General features: G+C 37.1%; 3 protein-coding genes across 3 annotated transcripts; all 3 read right to left on the bottom strand.

Annotated features, from left to right (window-relative positions):
• Positions 1–5588: 5588 nt before the first annotated feature.
• LOC121800736 (uncharacterized GPI-anchored protein At3g06035-like) lies at positions 5589–6786 on the bottom strand. The gene is made up of 2 exons (XM_042200244.1): positions 6711–6786; positions 5589–6070 (listed from the first exon to the last, which is right to left on the bottom strand). Exons 1-2 carry the CDS (start codon positions 6784–6786, stop codon positions 5589–5591), a joined length of 558 nt encoding a protein of 185 aa, XP_042056178.1.
• Positions 6787–10024: 3238 nt separating this feature from the next.
• On the bottom strand, positions 10025–10597 carry LOC121800737 (secreted RxLR effector protein 161-like). The gene has a single exon (XM_042200245.1). It carries the CDS (start codon positions 10595–10597, stop codon positions 10025–10027), a length of 573 nt encoding a protein of 190 aa, XP_042056179.1.
• An 8257-nt stretch (positions 10598–18854) lies between these two features.
• Positions 18855–21363, bottom strand: LOC121801614 (U11/U12 small nuclear ribonucleoprotein 35 kDa protein-like). Its single transcript, XM_042201141.1, has 8 exons — positions 21090–21363; positions 20905–21002; positions 20755–20806; positions 20137–20207; positions 19621–19711; positions 19479–19554; positions 19255–19333; positions 18855–19162 (listed from the first exon to the last, which is right to left on the bottom strand). Exons 1-8 carry the CDS (start codon positions 21274–21276, stop codon positions 19013–19015), a joined length of 804 nt encoding a protein of 267 aa, XP_042057075.1. The 5' UTR covers positions 21277–21363; the 3' UTR covers positions 18855–19012.
• Between the last annotated feature and the right edge of the window lie 475 nt (positions 21364–21838).

The following is a 21838-nucleotide window of genomic DNA, read 5'->3' on the forward strand; positions in this document are numbered from 1 at the left end:
AACTTAGTCTGGGAACTAGTTGACTTGCCAGATGGGGTTTACCCCATAGGTTGCAAATGGATCTTCAAAAAGAAGAGAGATGCAGATGGCAAAGTACAAACCTACAAGGCTAGGTTAGTGGCAAAGGGTTATAGTCAGCGCGAAGGCATTGACTATGATGAAATCTTTTCGCCAGTTGCTAAGATCAAGTCCATTAGGATATTACTTGCAATTGCTGCATACTACAATTTCGACATTTGGCAAATGGATGTCAAAACCGCATTCTCAATGGAGAATTAGAAGGCGATGTCTATATGACACAGCCAGAAGGTTTTGTATCGAAAGAAAGGCCGAATGCAGTGTGCAAGCTAAATAAGTCCATCTATGGACTTAAGCAAGCTTCGAGGAGTTGGAATATTTGTTTTGACAGAAAAATCAAATCGTTTGGTTTTGTCAGAAGCAAAGAGGACCCATGTGTTTATAGTAAACGCGAGAATGGAAACGTTGTCTTCCTCATCATATATGTTGATGACATCTTAATTATGGGAAGCGATCGTTCCATGATGCAATCCGTGAAAGAATGGTTGTCTAGTTCCTTTATGATGAAGGATCTGGGTGATGCTTCCTACATCCTTGGAATTAAGATCTATCGAGATAGACCAAATAGGATGTTAGGATTATCACAATCCACTTACATAGACAAGTTGCTAAGGCGCTTCTCAATGGAGAATTCTAAGAAAGGTTTTCTTCCTATGGGACATGGCATTGTATTGTCGAAGAAGGATTGTCCTTCTAATGACAAAGAAAGAGACAACATGAAAAGGATCCCGTATGCTTCGGCTATAGGATCTATTATGTATGCCATGATTTCTACTAGGCCAGATGTGGCCTATGCGCTTAGCATGACAGGCAGATTTCAGCAAAATCCCGGTGAGGAACATTGGAAAACTGTTAAGACTATTCTTAAGTACCTTAGAAGGACTAAAGAATATTTCTTAGTCTATGGTGGACAACCAGAGTTATCAGTTACTGGGTACACTGATGCTAGTTTCCAAAAAGGCCATGACGACTATAAGTCTCAGTCTGGATATGTTTTTTTCCTCAATGGTGGAGCAGTGAGTTGGAATAGTTCCAAACAAGGTACAACTGCCGATTCCACCACCGAAGCCGAGTATATTGCTGCATCTGAAGCTGCCAAAGAAGCTGTTGCTTTGTTAGAGTTCGTTAAAGAACTGGGTGTCATTCCGAGTGCCAATAGTGCAATACCTTTGTATTGTGACAACACTGGTGCTGTTGCGCAAGCAAAAGAACCCAGAGCTACGAACAGGAACAAGCATGTTCCCAGAAGATATCATCTGATCAGAGAAATAATTGAAAGAGGCGACATAAAATTAGAAAGAGTACCCACTGATGATAATTTGGCTGATCCTTTCACCAAACCGTTATGTATAGCAAAACACAACAAGCACTTTGAGAGCTTAGGTGTTAAGCATCTTGGTAGATGGCTTTGAATCAGTGGGAGTTACAGTTTTATATGTCTTAGAAACATTTTGTGTTGAGACAATATTACTTGATCACATTATATGAAAATTTCATTTTCTATGGGTTTTGTGCACTTATTGGAATAATTGTGTTAAATGTTTGATTTTATTCTAAATATTTGTTCCCTTGAATTATGACTGTCGTTAATGGTGTGAGACATTAATGATATAGTATAATTCTAAAATAGCCCTAACCAATGATCATCAAGAATGAGATATTGATGATATGTTATAGGTTAGCATGGGGTTTGCATCACATTCTTCGAGAATGTAGTTGTTCTCACAACTATGAGATATTAGATACTCGTGATGGACACATGGTATACTTTGGAGAGTATTGGTATACCCTACTATTAAACTGTTTTGTTAAGTGTCTACAGTTTATTAGTACATGAAGTATGTAATAGTCCTTGGATCTGAGGTCATTACACATTTTGTTTGTTGAGTGGTGTGCTTTGATCTTGTCCAATGCTTTGCCTCCCAAAGGAGGATTGAGACACGGACTTGTGTTGGGTACATCATAAGATAAATGGAAATGGTAGTTGAGCCAAGAATGAGATTCATTCCTCGATTAGAATTTCGAGAGAACACTCAAATTCTCTATATTACTTGACCATTAAGTCATTGGCCAATGCAAAGATATATTCAATTAAAGTAATTGAATATGATCGAATGGGTCATTTAATAAAGATGAGATAAAGTGATTGAGCTATTTGGATGACACATGACAAATCTTAGGCTCAATCGGGTGGTTCGTGAATGAAAGGATATTACTATAAACTTTGTGTAAAGGCTTGTTTACCGAATTCACGTAAACGTCCGTCATATATCGAGCTACGCTGCCAACGCAGTCTAGGAGTTTTGTGCAGACTTCGATTAGATCGTCGTCGATAATGGGGGCCTAAAGGGTCACACTATATGTGTATTATGATCCGCTCAAGGGTACAATGTTATAGTTGTGTATTACATCTAATGCTAGTCCAAGTGGGAGATTGAAAGATTAATGGGCTAGATTAGATTAATAGGAAATAATTCTATTGGGCTTGGTCCAATGTTACAATTATTCTATTATATATATCCTCTATTGTAGAGAACACAAAATATAGAAAACCTAATTCTCTAAGAGAGAAAAGCGGCGCTACGTTCAACAGAGATTTCCTAGCTTTCTCTATAGAACGATTGTACCGAGGAATTGTTCCTGCATCGGATCAGAATACACGTGGACCTCGATAGTAGTGGATTCAACTTGCAGGACACAATCGTAGAAGAAAGCACAACAACAAGTAAGATTTAGTTCCGTTGTGTATTACGTGCTCAACTTGCAATATGATTATGAATCTAGATCTGTTATTCTTGTCTGCAATTTCCGCTGCGCTCATTAGATGAATACAAGAATTCCTAACACAATTTCCATAATTTGGAGAGTATATTTCATTATTCCACTTCGATCACGGATAGTAGTGAGTATCTTGTGCACGTATCAGCGTCTACGAGCACACATTGTGCTCACAATTTTTGAGCATTCTGGTGTGCTCGCTAATCATGTTTTTTTAAGCACAAAAATGCTTGAAAAGTTGTATTTTTCGGCCGCCAATTTTCTAAATTATATTTGGATACATTTTGCTAGTACTATTATCAAATAAATAAATACATTACAAAAATTCAAAAATGACATAAAGTAAATAAATTGGTTTATACATTTCATTTGAATTCAAAATACATAATCTATTATTGCACTTCTCGTTTGTAGAAATTGTTGACTGAAGTTCTTCACCTCGTCTACTAAAAATGTTTGTTCGAAATTGGTGCTTGCAAAATTCCAACTCCAAGCACCTAATTTCTAATTTCAAACGCCTCACAAATTCTCATGGAAACTAATCACATCAAAACTATTTCCGAGCACCTTAGCGATGCTCGAAAAATGATCGCTACATACACCGTTTTACACTTTTATTCCCTCCATCCCATTACAAGTGACATATTTATTTTCTCTCCACTTTAACTATTTATATAATTTTTTTCAAAATACGTGAAAAAAATAAATGTGTCACTTGTAATAAAACAGAGAAAGTACATAGTTTCTGACATTTCTTATTTGCACTTGGTAAGTTCTCAGGATTTATTTATTGTTGCTCGCAATAAGACGCTCGAAAAACTTCGCGATACCCTTTTCATATTTTCTGACAAATATCGCTATGCGCCCTTTTATGTGTTTGCTTACAAACAAGGGCAGACGCAGATATTTTTTTAGGGTTTAGTAAGGGCTACCATAAATATTTTTTTCAGTAAGTTCTATACATTCGAACCACTGTTGGTCATATTTCTCTTTATCGAGAAATTGAAGAAGCCATACAGCCCATCTACCCCTCTTAGTCTCAGAGAGGTCTCCCGTGTGGGGACATGGAGGCGAAAAAAGGAAAGAGAGGGATGGGGTTTCTCTCGCTTTTGACATAGTGGGCCCCCAGTGGGAGGCTCGCACGACGGGCTATTAGCTCAGTGGTAGAGTCCAAACCCGGTGCCGCATTAGGTTAGGGAGCTGGACGAGTTCCTTAAACCTCCGCATCCCAAAGCACGCTGCCCTCCTAGGCGCGCAACACTGGCTACGCTATATGTAAATTTCACTTCATTTGTCCTTTAAAATAACTTATTTTGGTCGTTTTTAAAATTAGATCATCTTTAAATAACGAAACTTTTTTTGTCTTTTTAATGGGATGTGTCTCATTCTCTATAACAATGCTTTAATAACTTTTTCTTTATGAATCTCTTATTTTTGCCAATTACACATTAAAATTTAAAACGCATACCATTTCAAAATTAGCCTATTTTTAGAGGATAAAAATATAAATAATAGTATTCAAATGCAAAAAATTCACATTTAACTTTAGAAGCAAAATAGCACTTAAATCAAATTTTAAACAATTCTAGCAACTCAAACTCATCTTAAACTCAAATTAAATAAGTAAACTGAACCGATTTAGTTAATACTACTTTGTATCACAAAATCTTAAATAAAATTTAACAATGCAGAGCGCATAGCATATTTTAGCATTTTCAATTTTATAATATAATGAATTGTTAAAAATAGTAAATTTTACTTTATTGAATTAGAAGTAAAATGAAAACTGAAGAAAATTGAACATGTGTAATACTAATACTACTAGTTTAATACTGCAAAGTGCAAACAAGGCTCATTTTAAGGAAAATAACACGTCATTTTATGGAAAAGTATAAAATAATATTATAGTAGTCATGTTTAATGACTTAGTCTTCTTCTTCCCCGTTTAGCGTCCGCCATTGTTACGTTTATTCCTATAACTTTTTTTCATCTTCAGGTTATGTTCAGCCCCACTAATCATCCAGTTTTCAGTTCTACAACATTCATGTAGTGACATTGTTACGTTTATTCCTGTAACTTTTTTCATTTTCAGGTTATGTTCAGCCCCACTAATCATCCAATTTTCAATTCTACAGCATTCATATAGTACCATTGTTACGTTTATTCCTGCAACTTTTTTCATTTTCAGGTTATGTTAAGCCCCAATAATCATCCAGTTTTCAGTTCTACAGCATTCATATAGTAAGGGCTTAAGACAATTTTCCAAAAATTTCAAAAAATATACAAGTACAAAGAACCAAAAAAAAATTATTTTGGTATGGGCTTAAGCCCTACCCTCTCTCCTTTACTGTGACCTGCTCCTGCTTACAAATATACATCACTGCTATATAAACCCTTTTGCACTCGGAAAGTTCTCGGAGTTAATTTACTGTTGATCGCAATTTGTATTTTGTTTAATTGTTGCTCACAATTTGCTTGAAAGACACAGAGCAGCAAGCCGGAAGTCTGTGCTCGAAAAACTGTGTCGTTTTTGTAATGCATTGTGAATTACAAGATTCTCAGTTAAAGGTGGCGTGGCAACAACAAGTATACAACGTCGGAGAAACATTGGGTTGGTAGTAAGGAATTAGAGAATGTAGAAAACAACAAACTAGAAATTGAAATGCTATTCTCTAGAGTGCGTACGGTACATGCAACGTTTTACTTCACCAAATACAGATTATTCAACTCCATTAATACACACAAGCCAGAGAAAGTAAAAAGAGAATACACAGGCCATAATAACGAGTTACACAACGATAAGCTGTGCTGGCAAAGCTACCTCCATGAGTGTTCGTGGTCAGCACCAAGACAGTCCAATCGTCCTCCGTCCCTATTCCTGCCCCGGTGAACTTGGAGTCGTTCAAGTACTTTGCGTTCTGAGACTGCGTGTAGTTTGTTAGGACCAGCGTCGCTGTCCGTTTAGGCACGCACACCGGCAGGATCATCCCCTCCGTTGTCGTGTTCACGTCTACCTTGCACTTGCTCAGCACGGCCGGGTAGTCCGACATGAGCTGCGACTGCATGGTCGCCCCCGTGCTGGACGTGCAGCTCTTGTCCTTCATTTTGTCTGCTATCTCATCAGCCACGCAGTCGGCCTTGTCGTTCTTCAAGAGTGCCGGAGCTTTGGCTGAAGTCCTGAAACTGTTGATTCCTTGTAGTAGGTCTTGCTCTTCTGCACATATATGTCCACATTTATTCTATCTTAATTAATACCCAAGCTCATATTGGATTGAAATAAACACACTAAAATTACTCATTAATAACATTTATTTAAATTGAAAAGAAAAAAACAAAACAAAACAAAAAAGGGATAAATTCGTATAGCATCATAACTTTGTGCATCATTTAAGTACTACTTGTACTGTTGTACATCGAATATGCAATTAAACACATGTTGAAGATTGGGAAAATCAAAACATGCCTTCGAAGATGATTTGCTAAAGATGTTCCACTTAAAACTAAAATACAGTACTTCCTCCGTTGAGCAATAGTGGTGTCTAAGTGTGGAGTAATTTTCTTTTCTAGTAAAAGTCAACACATTTCTCATTTATTACTTTATTCACTCTCCATCTCTATCTTTTTCATTTCTTACTGTAGTATTCTTCCTTTTATTAACAAACTTAACACAATTTTTCTTAAATTGCATGATGAAAAGAAACGTATGTACTGAAGGGGAAGGAGTAGTTCTTTTCGAGAGAGTGAATGCAATATCAGTAGAAACAAAATCACGAGTAGTAAACACTAAATCATAATTGTAGCATAAATATATTGACTCACTCTGCGGATGAGAGAGAGGGAGTAGAATTAATTACCATCAGAGCGTACTTGCACAGAAAAGAGCAAGAGGAAGGCATGAAGCAGCACAAGACGAGTCCCAAAACATTCCATTTGTTGCTGTCAAAAAATTCTGAGTAGACAAAGTTATTGTTGCAGAAAATCAAGAATTGAAAATGGGAAAAGGATTGTCAAGTAAAACTAGATTGCAAGGAAGCGGCAGGTTTCAACACGTTGCGTCCATGCAAACTACACACCTCAACTCCTCACACGTCTTCGAATCGCCATTTTTCACTCTACACATATTATATATAATATATACTCCCTCTTAGTAATAAAATATAATTAATTCCATACCTAATCTTATCTTTTCATCCTCAACTCCACACACCATTGTTTCTTTTGGATTATTAATTTTAGAGTAAAGGCCAAAATTGGTCCTGAACATACAGCCATTTTACGATTTTGGTCCTAAACATTATCTTTTGGATTTTTTGGTCCTGCACATATGGACATTTGATCATTTTGGTCCTGCACATATGGAAATTTGATCATTTTGGTCCCCCGTCAACATTTTCGTTAAAAACTAACGGTCAACATTATCTTTTGGATTTTTTGGTCCTGCACATATGGATATTTGATCATTTTGGTCCTGCACATATGGAATTTTGATCATTTTGGTCCTCCGTCAACATTTTCGTTAAAAACTAACGGTCAACGACCGATTTTTGACTAAAACAATGGGTTGGGTCGGGTTTGGGTTACACGTTAAGAAAAAAAATAATTATTTTTTATTAATTAAAAAATTATAAAACTTTAATTTTTAGTTATTTTTGTTGATTAAAAATATTATAACGACTAAAACATGATGTTATTATACGATTTAAACATGATATTACACAATAAAATAAAAAATTACCAAATTAAAATAATCATTTTTTAATCAAAATAATAAAATTAAAGTATATTAATATTTAATCTATATAATAAAATTAAATAATTAAAAAATTATTTTTAATAAAATCTAAGCATAATATTTTCTTCAAATTCATGAAAAAATTAATTCAAAAATACTATACTTTAATTTTATTAATTAAAAAATATTAATTAATTTTTTAAGAATATTATGCTTAGATTTTAACGAAAATATTATGCTTAGATTTTAAGAAATTATTATTTTTTTCTTAACGTATAACCCAAACCCGACCCAAACACGACCCGACCCAACCCATTGTTTTAGTCAAAAATCGGCCGTTGACCGTTAGTTTTTAACGAAAATGTTGACGGAGGACCAAAATGATCAAAATTCCATATGTGCAGGACCAAAATGATCAAATGTCCATATGTGCAGGACCAAAAAATCCAAAAGATAATGTTGACCGTTAGTTTTTAACGGAAATATTGACGGAGGACCAAAATGATCAAATGTCCATATGTGCAGGACCAAAAAATCCAAAAGATAATGTTTAGGACCAAAATCGTAAAATGGCTATATGTTTAGGACCAATTTTGGCCTTTACTCTTAATTTTAAGTACCTAATCTTTGATCCATTTTTGGGATCATTTACAACTTACTTTGCAATTAATTAGAACCCTACGATTTCTATATGAAATTGCATTTGAGATTCGGACATGAATAATATATTAATATGAGTCTTTGTTCTATATTCTTACACTCTTATTTCCAACAGTTTTACTCGGAATTGCTATTTATTTAAATATATCCAATTTTTAGTCTTATTTTCTAATTTACTTACACCTTATTTTCTAACATTAACCAATATATCAATATATAGTTTCTTTTATGCATTCTCTAATATTTTTTTTCCTCGTTATTAATCTATATCTCCTTCAACTCTCCATTGTGCATGTTCCGGCAATTTTCGGCTACACCAAACACATAAATATATACTGAAATTCAGATCCAACGATATAAAATTTCTGGCTTCACTGGAGGAGTAAATGTTTAGGCACCCCAAGTAATATGATTAAATGAAGAATGATGGAATTGAATTATGGGTTTTTGATATTATAGACTTGTGACGCTTTGGCATAGTTGCATGTTATTTCCTTCTCGAGTAAAGGTTAAAAATCGTCCTGAACATATAGCGATTTTATGATTTTGGTCCAGAACATTATCTTTTGAATTATTTGGTCCTTTATAATTGAAAATGGGCAGGCTTTAGTCATTTTTTAACAGCACCGTTAAAAATTAACTGTCAACTGCTATTTAAATTATTTTGACTAGATTAGGATTTAGATTAGAATATTTAGTTTTTTTCTTATTTTTTATATGTCTAATTCTCTCTCTCTGGCCGCGCCTTCTTTTTTTTGGTTCAAAGTCCCAATAGTTAATCATTAATGTTCTTCCAAATTTTTTCTTGAATGCTTGAACATCTAAATCAGAAAGGCAAGAACTACAAATAAATAAAACAAAATAGATTATCTTAGAAACGACATCGAGACGGAGAAATTGAAGATAGAAGGAGAAATTGGGTTCTCTGTTTGGGGGAGATTTAAATTGTGGAGACCAATTCTCTTTTAATTTGGAAATAAGCAACGAAGGTGAGATAGAGATGGAAGGCGGCGACAGCCCCGGCAAGACCGCACTTTGACCAACCGAAAATCGGAGCTGGCGATGGTGCGAACTGAGATCAGAGTGAGAGGCGGCCACATAAAGGGGGAGTCTAGCGCCTTCCTCTTCTTGGATGAAGTGCGTTGTGTCGTCAGAAATTTGAGTTCACAGCGCGAGGGGCTGGTCGGTGTGGGAGTTAAAGAGGATGAAATTGCATGGACTCCGGGCAAGTTTTGGGCATTGTTGTTGGGGTCGTGAGTGACAGGACGTAGATTTAAGGTGCACCGACTTTGCTTCCATTAGAGATCAATGAGCGGCGGCGGGAGGGTAGATTTAAGGTGTTGGAATATATAAGATATATGTTGGAGGAGTAATTTAGTTTGGAGGAAGTATTTGAGAGGAGAATGAGTGGAATATATGGGAAATTATTTTGGAGTGGTGATGTGGGGAAAGTAAGACACACTCTTTATTTCTAAAACTTCTCAAGTTCTCAACTTGTACAAAATGTTACAACTCTCTCCTATTTATAGGCATTTACTTCATATTCTAGAATTCTCTACTAGATTCTTTAATATTTTATATCTAGATTTTTTCTCCATAAAAATCTAGATATTTTCCTAACATTCTAGGAATATCTAAATATTTTAATACCTACTCATTCTAGAGAATTCTACCTAATATCTATAATCTAGAGAATTCTCCTAAAATATCTAGATATTTATCATATCTAGATAATTCTACTAAAAATCAAGTTTAACTTTATTCCAACACCCCCCCTTAAACTTGATTTGTCATTCCGAGCAACGTCCTGATTTTGATAAAGTCATCGTACTTGAGGGTCTTTGTGAAAATATCGGCAACTTGATCCTGCGATTTCACATACTCGACTTGAATCTCCTGATTTGCAACGCATTCTCTGATGTAGTGGTAGCGGGTGTCGATGTGCTTGCTTCGGTTGTGGAACACTGGATTTTTGGATAATGCAATGACCGACTTGTTGTCCACATAAATAGTTGTTGGCTCATTTTGTGGCCACCCGAGCTCCGATAATAAACTCCTGAGCCAAATTGCATGACAAACACTGACAGCCACATATTCGGCTTCGCAGGTTGATAATGTGACAATGGGCTGCTTCTTAGACATCCAAGTGAAGGTAGTGTCTCCCATATAGAACACATATCCACTTGTACTCTTCTGGTCATCAGTGTCACCAGCCCAGTCACTATTACTGTAGCCAACAAGCCTGTAATCGTTAGTAGCTGAATATAATAGACCATAGTCGATCGTACCTTTGAGATATCGGAGTATTCTCTTAGCTGCTTTGAAGTGAGTAGTGGTTGGATTCTCCATGTAGCGAATTACGAGCCTTGTAGCATACAATATATCCGGCCTTGTGCAAGTTAAGTACTGTAGGCTTCCAACCAAGCTCTTTTATAGTGTCGGATCCACCTTTTCCTCTTTATCGTTCTTTGATAGCTTCACCCTGCATTCCACCGGTGTATTGATTGGTTTGCAATCCTCCATTTTGAACTTCTTCAGGATCTCCTTTGCATAGTGTTCTTGTGTGATGAATATTTCATCTTCTCGTTGCCTTACCTCTACTCCGAGGTAGTATGCCATCAGCCCGATGTCTGTCATCTCGAATTCTTCAGTCATGGCCTTCTTGAATTCCTTGAATATGCTTGGATTGTTTCCTGTGAAAATGAGATCATCCACATACAAGCACACTATTAAGATATCATTTCCTTTACTTTTCACATAGAGCGCATGCTCATGTGGGCATTTGGTGAAGCCGTTATCTTCAAGATATTTGTCGATCCTGGTATTCCATGCTCTCGGTGCTTGCTTTAGCCCGTATAGGGCTTTCTTCAACATCAAAACTTTGTCTTCTTGGCCATTCACCACTAAAGCTGGGGAAAAATACCGAAATGCCGAAATACCGGTCTTATAATACCGAAAAAATAATGAAAATAACGAATTTTTGGTATACCGTGATTTTCGGTACAGTATGATACCTTACTGAAATATTTCGGTATGGTAAAGGTATGAATTTTTATATACCGCGGCATACCGAAATTCGGTATATACCTTAATTTAGGGTATATGCCGTAAAATATGAATATAATAATATATAAAGTATTTTATATTTTTTAAATTATAAAATTTATTGTGAAATATCATATAATATGAATAAAATATACTAGTATTTAATACCCCGTATATTATTTAAATTACTATAAAATATAAATAGTATTATAAAAACTCAAATATTCAATTTTCATTGATATTGAAAGTAAGGTATACCACAAAAGTATGCTATACCGAACTTTGGTACGGCATACCGAAAATGAGGTACGATATCGGTATGAAAATTCTCCATACTGAAAATAAGGTATACCGAAGTTCGGTATACCGAATATTTTGGTAAGATAAAGGTATGATTTTTTCGCATACCGAATTTACGGTAAGGTATACGGTATGGTGGTTTCGGTAAGGTATACCGTACCTACCCACCCCTATTCACCACGTAGCCATCAGGCTGCTTGATGTAGACTTCTTTATCAAGAAACTCATTCAAGAAAGCCGACTTCACATCCATTTGATATATCTTCCATCTACTTTGGGCTGCTAGAGAGAGTATTAGTCTAATAGTTTATAACCGAGCGACAGGAGCAAATACCTCGTCATAGTCGATTCCAGCTCTTTGCCTATATCCTTTGGCGACGAGGCTTTATATCTTTCAACTTCACCGTTGGAATTCTTCTTGATTTTATACACCCACTTGACTCCAATGGCCTTGTGTCCTTTTGGTAGTGTCACCAACTCCCCACGTGTCATTCTTTTCGATGGCTTTGATCTCTTCATCCATCGCGACTCGCCAATTTTCACTTGTCGTAGTTTCTTCAAAGCTAACTGGTTCACAATCAGGAAATAGGCAAAATAAGGTGAGATATTCTAACCTTTCAGTGTCGTCATACACTTCATCCAAGCTTAGCGTGCGTTGTGTGGCTCTTTCATTCAAGAAAGAGAGTGGCGAGCCTCCAACTGATGTAGGAGATGTAGGTGGAGTTGTTTGTTCTTGTTGCACCTCTGTCACCTGCTCGATTGTTCCTTGATCTCCAAATGGAGGTATGAAGGTGGAGTCATTGTCCGTGCCGAAATCCCATACTCTTTCTTACATCTCGGCTAATCATGGTTTTCTGCGAAGTTGGATCATATAACTTATAGCCTTTAGTGTTAGAGTCGTACCCGATGAAGATGAATGGCTTGCTTTTGTCGTCGAGTTTACTCCTCATCTGATCTGGTACATGTGCATAGGCTTTGCTCCCGAACACTCTCAAGTGGGCGATTCCTGGTTTTCTCCCGTTCCAGGCTTCTTGAGGCTTCATTCTCCAGACACTTTTTGTTGGAGACCTGTTTGACAGGTACACGACGCACGTCACTGCTTCTGCCCAAAGCTCTTTAGGTAAATTCTTCGTCTTCAACATGCTTCGAGTCATCTCAACGACGGTCTTGTTCTTGCGTTCAGCCACTCCATTCTGCTGGGGGATCTCGGGACTGTTAGTAGCTGCCGAATTCCGCTTTCTTTGCAAAATTCTAGAAACTCCCTTGATGTGAATTCTCCACCTCGGTCGGTCCTCATTGCTTTGATTTCTAGACCACTTTCTTTCTCGACGGCAGCACCTTGAACTTCTTCAAAGCGTCAAATGCTTCTGATTTCTGCTTCAAGAAGTATACCCACGTTTTTCTTGAAAAATCATCAATGAAAAGTAGGAAATAATTATTTTTACCGAGGGAGCTTGGCTTGATTGGTCCACACACGTCTACATGGATTAACTCCAATGGCTTATGAGCTCTCGAACTCGACTCCTTTGGGAACGGCTTTCTGAAGTGCTTCCCAACTAAGCATCCTTCACAGAGTTGATCGGGGTGCTCGATGGGCGGTAATCCTCGTATAGCAATTTTAAGCTACCAAAAATTCAAGTGCCCAAATCGAAGATACCATAGCCAAGACTTATCTTTATAACATGCTTGAAGACACTTCACCACATCATTTTGAACATTTAATAAAAACATTCTATTCTTGGACATTGGCACCTTGCTATTAAATCATTTTTTCCATCTCTTATTGAAAGGCTATAATCTTTCATATGAATGTTATAACCTTTCTCTAAGAGTTGTCCAAGACTCAGTATATTATTTCTCATATTGGGCACGTAATATACGTTAGAAATGAAACCATGAGCTCCATTCTTTAGACGAATTAGAATCTTGCCTTTTCCTTTAATTGGAATTTTAGATTCATCACCAAAGGAGACATTGCCACTTACTGATTCATCAAGCTCCACGAACATGCTCCTGTTCCTGCACATATGGTTGCTCGCTCCTGTGTCGAGGTACCACATATTATCTTTTCTTCCAGCTTCTCCTTTATAAGCTAGAAGAACACATCCATTTTCTTCATTCGTATTCTCCACGTAATTGGCCTTCTTTTCAACTTTTGATTTTGTGTCTCTGCACTCGGAAGCATAGTGCCCATATCTATGACAATTATAACACTTTATTGAAGATTTATCGTACCTCGACTGTGGGTTGCTCCTTCCTCGTCCTATACTTGGGGACTCCTTTCTTTCTTCATTGTTTGCAAAATATCCCCGACCACGTCCACGAGCATATCCTCGACCACGACCACGACCACGATCTTGTCTTTGTCCGCGACCTCTTCCTTGTCGACCACCACCATTGCCCGAACTTTCTTCTTTCTCCTTTGGGCTTACTTGCAACTTTAAAAGTTGCTCCACAATTTTTTGTTTCTTCTTTTGTTTCTCCTCATATGCTTGTAGCGAACCCAATAAATGATCGATAGTCATTTCCTCCAAATCTTTTGTTTCTTCTATTGTAACTACTATGTGCTCAAAATTAGGGGTTAGAGAGCGCAATATTTTCTCCATGATTCTAACATCCTCCAATTTTTCACCATTTCTTTTCATTTGATTTGACACCGCAAACACTCTTGAATAGTAATTCGAAATTGATTCGGACTCTTTCATATGTAAAGACTCAAATTCTCCTCTTAAAGTTTGAAGACGTACTTCTTTACTCGCTCCGCACCAACACACGAGATTTGGAGCTTCTTCCACGCTTCTTTGGCAGTGCTTGCACTTGAGATCATCTCGAAATCGTCGTCTCCTAGAGCTTGTTAGATGAGATAGAGATTTTTCTTGTCTCTCTTTCTCGCATCTCGCAATCTATCCCTTTGTTGTTGGGATAGATCGGTCTCGTCTTGCGGCTCCTCGTAGCCACTCTCCACGATCTCCCAAACGTCGTGGGCTCCCAATAACGCTTTCATCTTGATACTCCAATTATCGAAACTGCTCTTATTGAGCATGGGGACTTGGAACGACGACAAGTTAGCCATACTATAGGTAGGAACTTATGCCTCTGATACCACTTTGTTGGAATATATAAGATATATGTTGGAGGAGTAATTTAGTTTGGAGGAAGTATTTGAGAGGAGAATGAGTGGAATATATGGGAAATGATTTTGGAGTGGTGATGTGGGGAAAGTAAGACACACTCTTTATTTCTCAAACTTCTCAAGTTCTCAACTTGTACACAATGTTACAACTCTCTCATATTTATAGACATTCATTTCATATTCTAGAATTCTCTACTAGATTCCGAAAAAATCTAGATATTTTCCCAACATTCTAGGAATATCTAAATATTCTAATACCTACTCATTCTAGAGAGTTCTACATAATATCTATAATCTAGGGAATTCTCCTAAATATCTAGGTATTTATCATATCTAGATAATTCTGCTAAAAATCAAGTTTAATTTTATTCCAACATAAGGTGCAAGTAACAACGAGAGTGTTTAGAGAGAGTGAAATTTAATTTATCTTTAAAAAATAAAAAATAATTAAATATTCTAATTTAAGCTATAATCCAGTCAAAATTCATAATTTTGTCGCTGACTGTCAATTTTTAACGGTGCTGTTCAAAAAGGACTAAATACGACCCATTTTCAATTGTGAAGGACCAAATAATTCCAAAGATAATGTTCTTGACCAAAATTATAAAATCGTCATAGGTTGAGGACCACTTTTGGCTTTTACTATTTTCTTCACTTATAGTGAGACTTTTGTTTAATCTTTTTTTTTTTGTTTTTTTTTGGTCGTTGGGATGTAAATTATGAATTACTATGACTCTTATACTGAGACTTATATAAGTTATATTACTTAATCTTATGTATTTTTTCTTAGTTGGGATGTAAATTGTGAATTATTATAACTCGTCGTATGTTGATTTTTTATTGTTATTTTGGATGTTATATACCTGATTTTTTATTGTTTTATTGTTAATGCGGATGTTATTCTACTTTCTTATCACTTTAACTATTTAATAATATTATTTTTTTAAAATAAGTACAAAAAAGAAATAACACAACTCCCTTATAATACTTTGAATACAACTCCTTTTTGGTCCAAAACATATGGTTAGGTCCATAACATACGAAAATCGCTCTCGGTTAGGTCCTTTTTGGACGGCTCTGTTAAAATACGCAAGTCAACCGTTACTTAGCAAAAGTTTGACTAAATTAAACAAAAAACTAGATTATTAGTGACTAAATAATTTGCTAATTATTTTCTTAAAAACACCAATTATCTTTTTTTCTTAAAAACCAATTATCTGCCTTCAACTCTCATTTTCAAAAGAAGAAGGCAAAGTGTCGTTCTCACTTTCAGGGCGATACATTCCAACTCTTAGGCGATCTTCCAGCGATTCGAAGCGATATACCATTGTTCCAGCCATGAGTTGGGAATCGCCGTCGCGAAACCCACCTGAACCTAAGAATGAAGGCGAGAAGGGTCATGGTTCGTGTGTAGCTAACCCTAGTCTCGAAGGTGGGTTGGCCTCGTCGAACCTTAGCCCCGTCGCGGAAGTCGAAGTGGAGCTACATTCCGGTAACGACGGGTCTATGTCAAACCCTAATTCTTCGAAGGCTGACCGACGACCTCCGACTGACGCCGATTTTCCCAAAGTAGAGAGGAGGACGAAGATGAGACTCGACCGCTCGGTTTCTCTTAAGCCGCCACTTCCTCCAAATGAGAAGGTTGTTGCTTCTTCTTCGAAATCCAATTTGAGTTCGCCAGTTGAAATCCTCAGAGATAAGCCGCCATTTGAAATTCCAGTTCCACGCCCTCGAAATCCACTTCGAGAAGGTTAGTTTCGAAATGAGCATATGAGTTATTCGTTGCATGTAAAAAACTAGGGTTTGCAATAATTGGAATAGATTGAATTGTGGTCCCATAGAATATGTATGTAAGTGTGGTCCCACCGAATATAGATTGAATTGGTGGTGGGGAAAACAAGTGGATGGTCTGGTTGTAGGGAAACCAGACGACATAGATGAATTTTTTTGTCTTGATATGTGTTGGACTAATAGGGTTTGTTGTGTATAAATGTTGGACCACTTTATGTTTTTATTGTTTACTTATAGTTGACACCTTTGCTTACAGATGATACATTCACTACAAGGATCCACTACAATGGTGTTATGGAGACATTGGAAGGGGGTGTAAAGCGTTATGTAAATGGTGAGTGTGATTACATTCATAAATGCGATATGGACAAGTGGTCAAAACTGGAGGTTGATGATGCTCTGGAGAAACGGGGGGTAGATGTCAGTGGTTTGGAGTACTTCTACCTGTGGCCAAGGATGTCTTTGTGGTGAAAAAGGACACAACAAGAGGAGATGTCCCCAAGCCACTGATGCTGCCGATGCGCCTAATGGTATTTCACTAACATTGACTCTTCTTGAATTCTGAGTTTTTTTATTTGTTGTGATATAATCTGTTCACAAAATTAGCTTGATTCATTGATTATTGTTTTGTAGAGCCAACTGTGAGAAAGAAGTGGAATCGTGCCGAGGAACTACCAAAGTGCAGTTTGTGCCGCCAGCCGGGACACAATAGGGCATGTTGTCAAAGTACGATCGCGAACATGCTTCCCGAAGGCGGTGCCTCGTCCTCTAACCCTCTCAACAAGAAACGTGGTTCATCCTCACTCACTCGGAAGAAGAAAGAAGGGAAGAAAACAGATTGATGAAGAAAACAGATTGATTTAGTGTGATCGGTTTTTTGCCATGTAACATATACAATGAATACTTGCTGGTTTTCTTGCCTGTTGCTGGATTGTTGGTTTTTGGATTTGAGTGTTGTTTTGTTTTGGTATGTGAAGATGCAACCAGCTGCAAGTAACGTAACGTTTGTTTAGGACCAGTTTGAAGTACTTTATGAATATGAAGGATGGCTTTCGCATGTATATTTTTTGCATATTTATGCCCCAAATTCCAAACCCAATTTCAAACAAGAACATGTTCGAATGCCAAAGAAGAAGAAGCAAGCTAGCTAGCTCAAAAATGCATCGAACTCAAAATACAAAATTCAGACAAAACGGTATGTGAAGATGCAACCAGCTGCAAGTAACGTAACGTTTGTTTAGGACCAGTTTGAAGTACTTTATGAATATGAAGGATGGCTTTCGCATGTATATTTTTTGCATATTTATGCCCCAAATTCCAAACCCAATTTCGAACAAGAACATGTTCGAATGCCAAAGAAGAAGAAGCAAGCAAGCTAGCTCGCAAATGCATCGAACTCAAAATACAAAATTCAGACAAAACTAGGATTTTCATCAAATTAATTCACCATACAAAATAACCCAACAATAACTACAAAACATAGAGCATATACAACAACATACACTAATTTCTCCAATTTTGCCTTCATTTCTGCTTTAATTTCGTCCAACATCAACTCTACAGCCTCAATGTTTTCATTAATTTATGCTAAAACCAACCCTAAATCAGAAGCAACAACTAAGGTTGACGAAGAAGAGGCTTCGCCTTGATTAATGTCGCTACTGACGATTCGGAGTACCGCTAGCTTCTTACAAAAGCAGCGCAGGGTCCTAAATCGAAGATCGCGCCAACCGCCGTTGTCGCCGGAATTGCCGCTGGAAGTCGACCGATGCATTTCAAACGGTTTGTCGGTGTGTTGCAGGATGGGGGAAACCAGACGAAGAATTAGGGTTCTTCGCTGATTGTTTGGGGAAGAAAGAGAGTAAGAGTAATATAAGAACAAAATGTTAGTGTTTTTTATTTTTTAATACAATTAATAAATGTTAGTGTTTTTTAAGAAAAAAAGATAATTGGTGTTTTTAAGAAAATAATTAGCAAATTATTTAGTCACTAATAATCTAGTTTTTTGTTTAATTTAGTCAAACTTTTGCTAAGTAACGATTGACTTGCGTATTTTAACGGAGCCATCCAAAAAGGACCTAACCGAGAGCGATTTTCGTTATGGACCCGAAAACCTGAAAATGAATGTTATGGACAAAATTCGTAATTTGACCATATGTTTTGGACCAAAAAGGAGTTGTACTCTAATACTTTCTTATCACTTTAACTATTTAATAATATTATTTTTTAAAAATAAGTACGAAAAAGAAATAACACAACTCCCTTATAATGGAAGGGAGTATGAAACTTTTTTAAATACCAAGATTATCAAAATTAATTGCATTCGGCCTCACAAAATAATCGAAAATATTATTCACTCGAAATTTAGAGAGGATATGCGTCAAAACATACTATTCACTCAAATTTTACAGGGGGGTGGGTAGAACCAGTTATACCACTCGTTAAAATGCTGCATAATGCAAAAGAGAGAGTTATGGATCCAACCATACCGCCAATCAGCTTCTCCTTCCGTCCACATGACTTCTGCCATGCGATGCTGACCGCCTGGAAGAAGAATGTCCAGCGTGTCTGTGGTGCTTCTCCAACCTACTTCTCTCATCCAAGTCAGAGGAGCCACTTCTTTTCCTTCTCGGTGGAGATGGGATCTAATTCAAATAGTAGTAGTAAATAACGAAAGTTTCAATCAAAATGGACACACGGACGACACCATCTGTGCACAGCTCCTTATTTTGCTTACCTGAAAGCGGGACATATATCTTCCTTCGGGTGGTGGTGGTATGCCCAGCCTCTTTAAGTCATCGAATGGAATTAGCCTCCTGTTTTCTCACCAAAAGTATGTTTAAGATTTAGTCACAAACTTAAGGATATATGAGTTTAGCAAACGGAGGTGTAGCATGCCTATAACCCTTTATTTGACAATGACTAATAGTACAAAACAAAAATAGGCAAATATAGACATACAGTGGAGCCCGGAATGGTCTTTCTCGTCCTCCGAATCGAAGTTGCCCTGATTCTTTTTTGCCACCAAGACCCCCACCTGTCGAACAAGGTACAGTCAAGCTCCCAGAATAGAAAACACAGCAAAGGAAAGGGTTTGGCTTACCTAGTCTTCTCGGAATCCAACCAGGCATCAGTTGCTGCCTATTGTAATCAACTATGATTTCAGAACCATCAATATAAGTATGATGAGCGTCCTACATATAAAAGAAAATAAGCTAGCTCACTAAATCACAAAGGAAGTAATGAACATAATGTTGTGGGACAGTTTGACTACTATACATTTGCTATCAACCATGAATATTGATCAAATCCACACATAGGATCCACACAGTTTGACTAATATGATAGCATCCAAGTTTTTCAAGAACGTTTTGAGTGTTCTAATTTTATCTCTCTTTCCCCATGTAAAAAAGCTTTGGGTTAGTGGTTACTACAATGTTCTATTTTTATCCCTGCATGTGGTGATTGTTTGAGGAAAACCACTAAGATACAGAATAATGATTCAGGCAACTTGGAGGTGCTCTCTTCACGCATGCGCACACACACACACATATAAAAGAAATGGGCATCCAAAGAACTCAAACTAAGACCAGGATGGTATAGAGAAAAAGTCATGCACCTTGTATGCTCGACGCATGTCCTTCTCAGTTTCAAATTCAACAAATGCATAACCACGTGAGGCACCCGTCACTGAAGAGAAACAATCTACAGTGAGCTGGTTATTTATGTGGAATATAGAAACAAAGAAGCACATAATAAATAAAGAACATCGCAAGTCCAAGTATAGAGTTCATCCATCCTAGAAAAAACGATTCCAGTTCTTACTTTAGATAATGCCAGCATTCTATCTGTTATTGCCCTAGTAATCTTCTATGAACACAAATAAGACACTCACCAAGTAGTTTACAGTTATACGATATTTCGATTACCTAGTCGCAAAACAACCAGCTGATTTGATAAGGCTAAGTTTGATGTATGAACCTGATTATTCAGCCAGCATATTGAATTGCTTCGTAAAGAAGCCTAGTAGCAGTTCAGTAGGAGAGAGACGCAATTTCACATGCCAAGATTAAGAAACCAAGGAATGGAATTTAAGTACTAGAGGCATATAGTTGCTCATCAAATTTCGTAGATGCCTAGTAAATCTGAAAAGTGATTATAGTTTAGCCAGAAATTCGCTTTCCCTTACTTGAAAAAGCAACAAAAAAACTAAAATTTGAATGAAAGGAATCTGTACCTATGTCCCTGACCAGCCGCAAGTTCTTGACACGCCCAAAGTCGCTCATAGCCTGAAAAAGGGGACCGACGGAAGAACCCAAGCTTATTGCACAGCAACGCCAAATCGACATTTAAACTTCCAATTCAATAAAGCAACAACATGAAATACCTTGCGCAGAGTGTCTTCGGTGGTGAGATGAGAGAGACGGCCGACAAATAGGGTGCAATAAGGATCGCCGGTGACTTTTGGGTCGCCGAAGGGGTCATCTGCAAGAACGATTTAAATTGGAGAGCGAAAACCTAATATCGGGCACGATGAGATGAATTATAAATAGGTAGGGTGAATTTGATTACATAGGGCTGCTTTGGAGCAAAGGAGAGCTCTGTAGACGCCGTTGTCGTGGGGAAGAATGTCGGTTCCGTCAATGCTTCCGGCTTGGATAGGATGGTACTCATCCGAGTAGAACACTGAACTTAGACTGCTGCTGCTGCCGCTGCCGCTGCCGCCGCCGCCGTCTCCGCCACCGCCGCGGCGGCTCATTTTCACGATCCGACCTACGTGATTCTAGCTTCCAGCTTAATAATTGTAAAAAATGGCGTAATTTAGACACTTTCCGCAAAACCAAAAATCTAATCTTTTAAATTTGTAGTACTACATTTATTTTTTTTTTCCGAAAACCCAATTTTAAAATAGCAAGATTATTTGGTTCGTGCATTTTCTCAAAAAAAAGTTCAATATACTGTAAAAAGTAAAATGGTAGTAACATGTTTAAAAATTTTGCGATCTTAAAAATTTTGCGATCCATTGAAACGCAATGCATAATTTGGTATTACTCTAAAGTATATTAGATTATTAGTGCATCAAACTAGGGCAAACTAGGGGTGAGCAAGAAAACCGGAAACCGAATATCCGAACCGAACCAAACTGAAATTTTGAAATTCGGTTCGATTTTTCAGTTCGGTTCGGTTTTGAAAATACAAAAATTTCAGTTTTTCGGTTCGATTCGGTTCAGGTGAAGAAAAAAATCGAAAAACCGAATTATATATATATATATAGAGAGAGAGAGAGAGTAGTGATCTATGGCAAACACCTCTTAACCATA

Source organism: Salvia splendens, chromosome 4 (assembly GCF_004379255.2).
Source record: "Salvia splendens isolate huo1 chromosome 4, SspV2, whole genome shotgun sequence".
Lineage (NCBI taxonomy): Eukaryota > Viridiplantae > Streptophyta > Magnoliopsida > Lamiales > Lamiaceae > Salvia > Salvia splendens.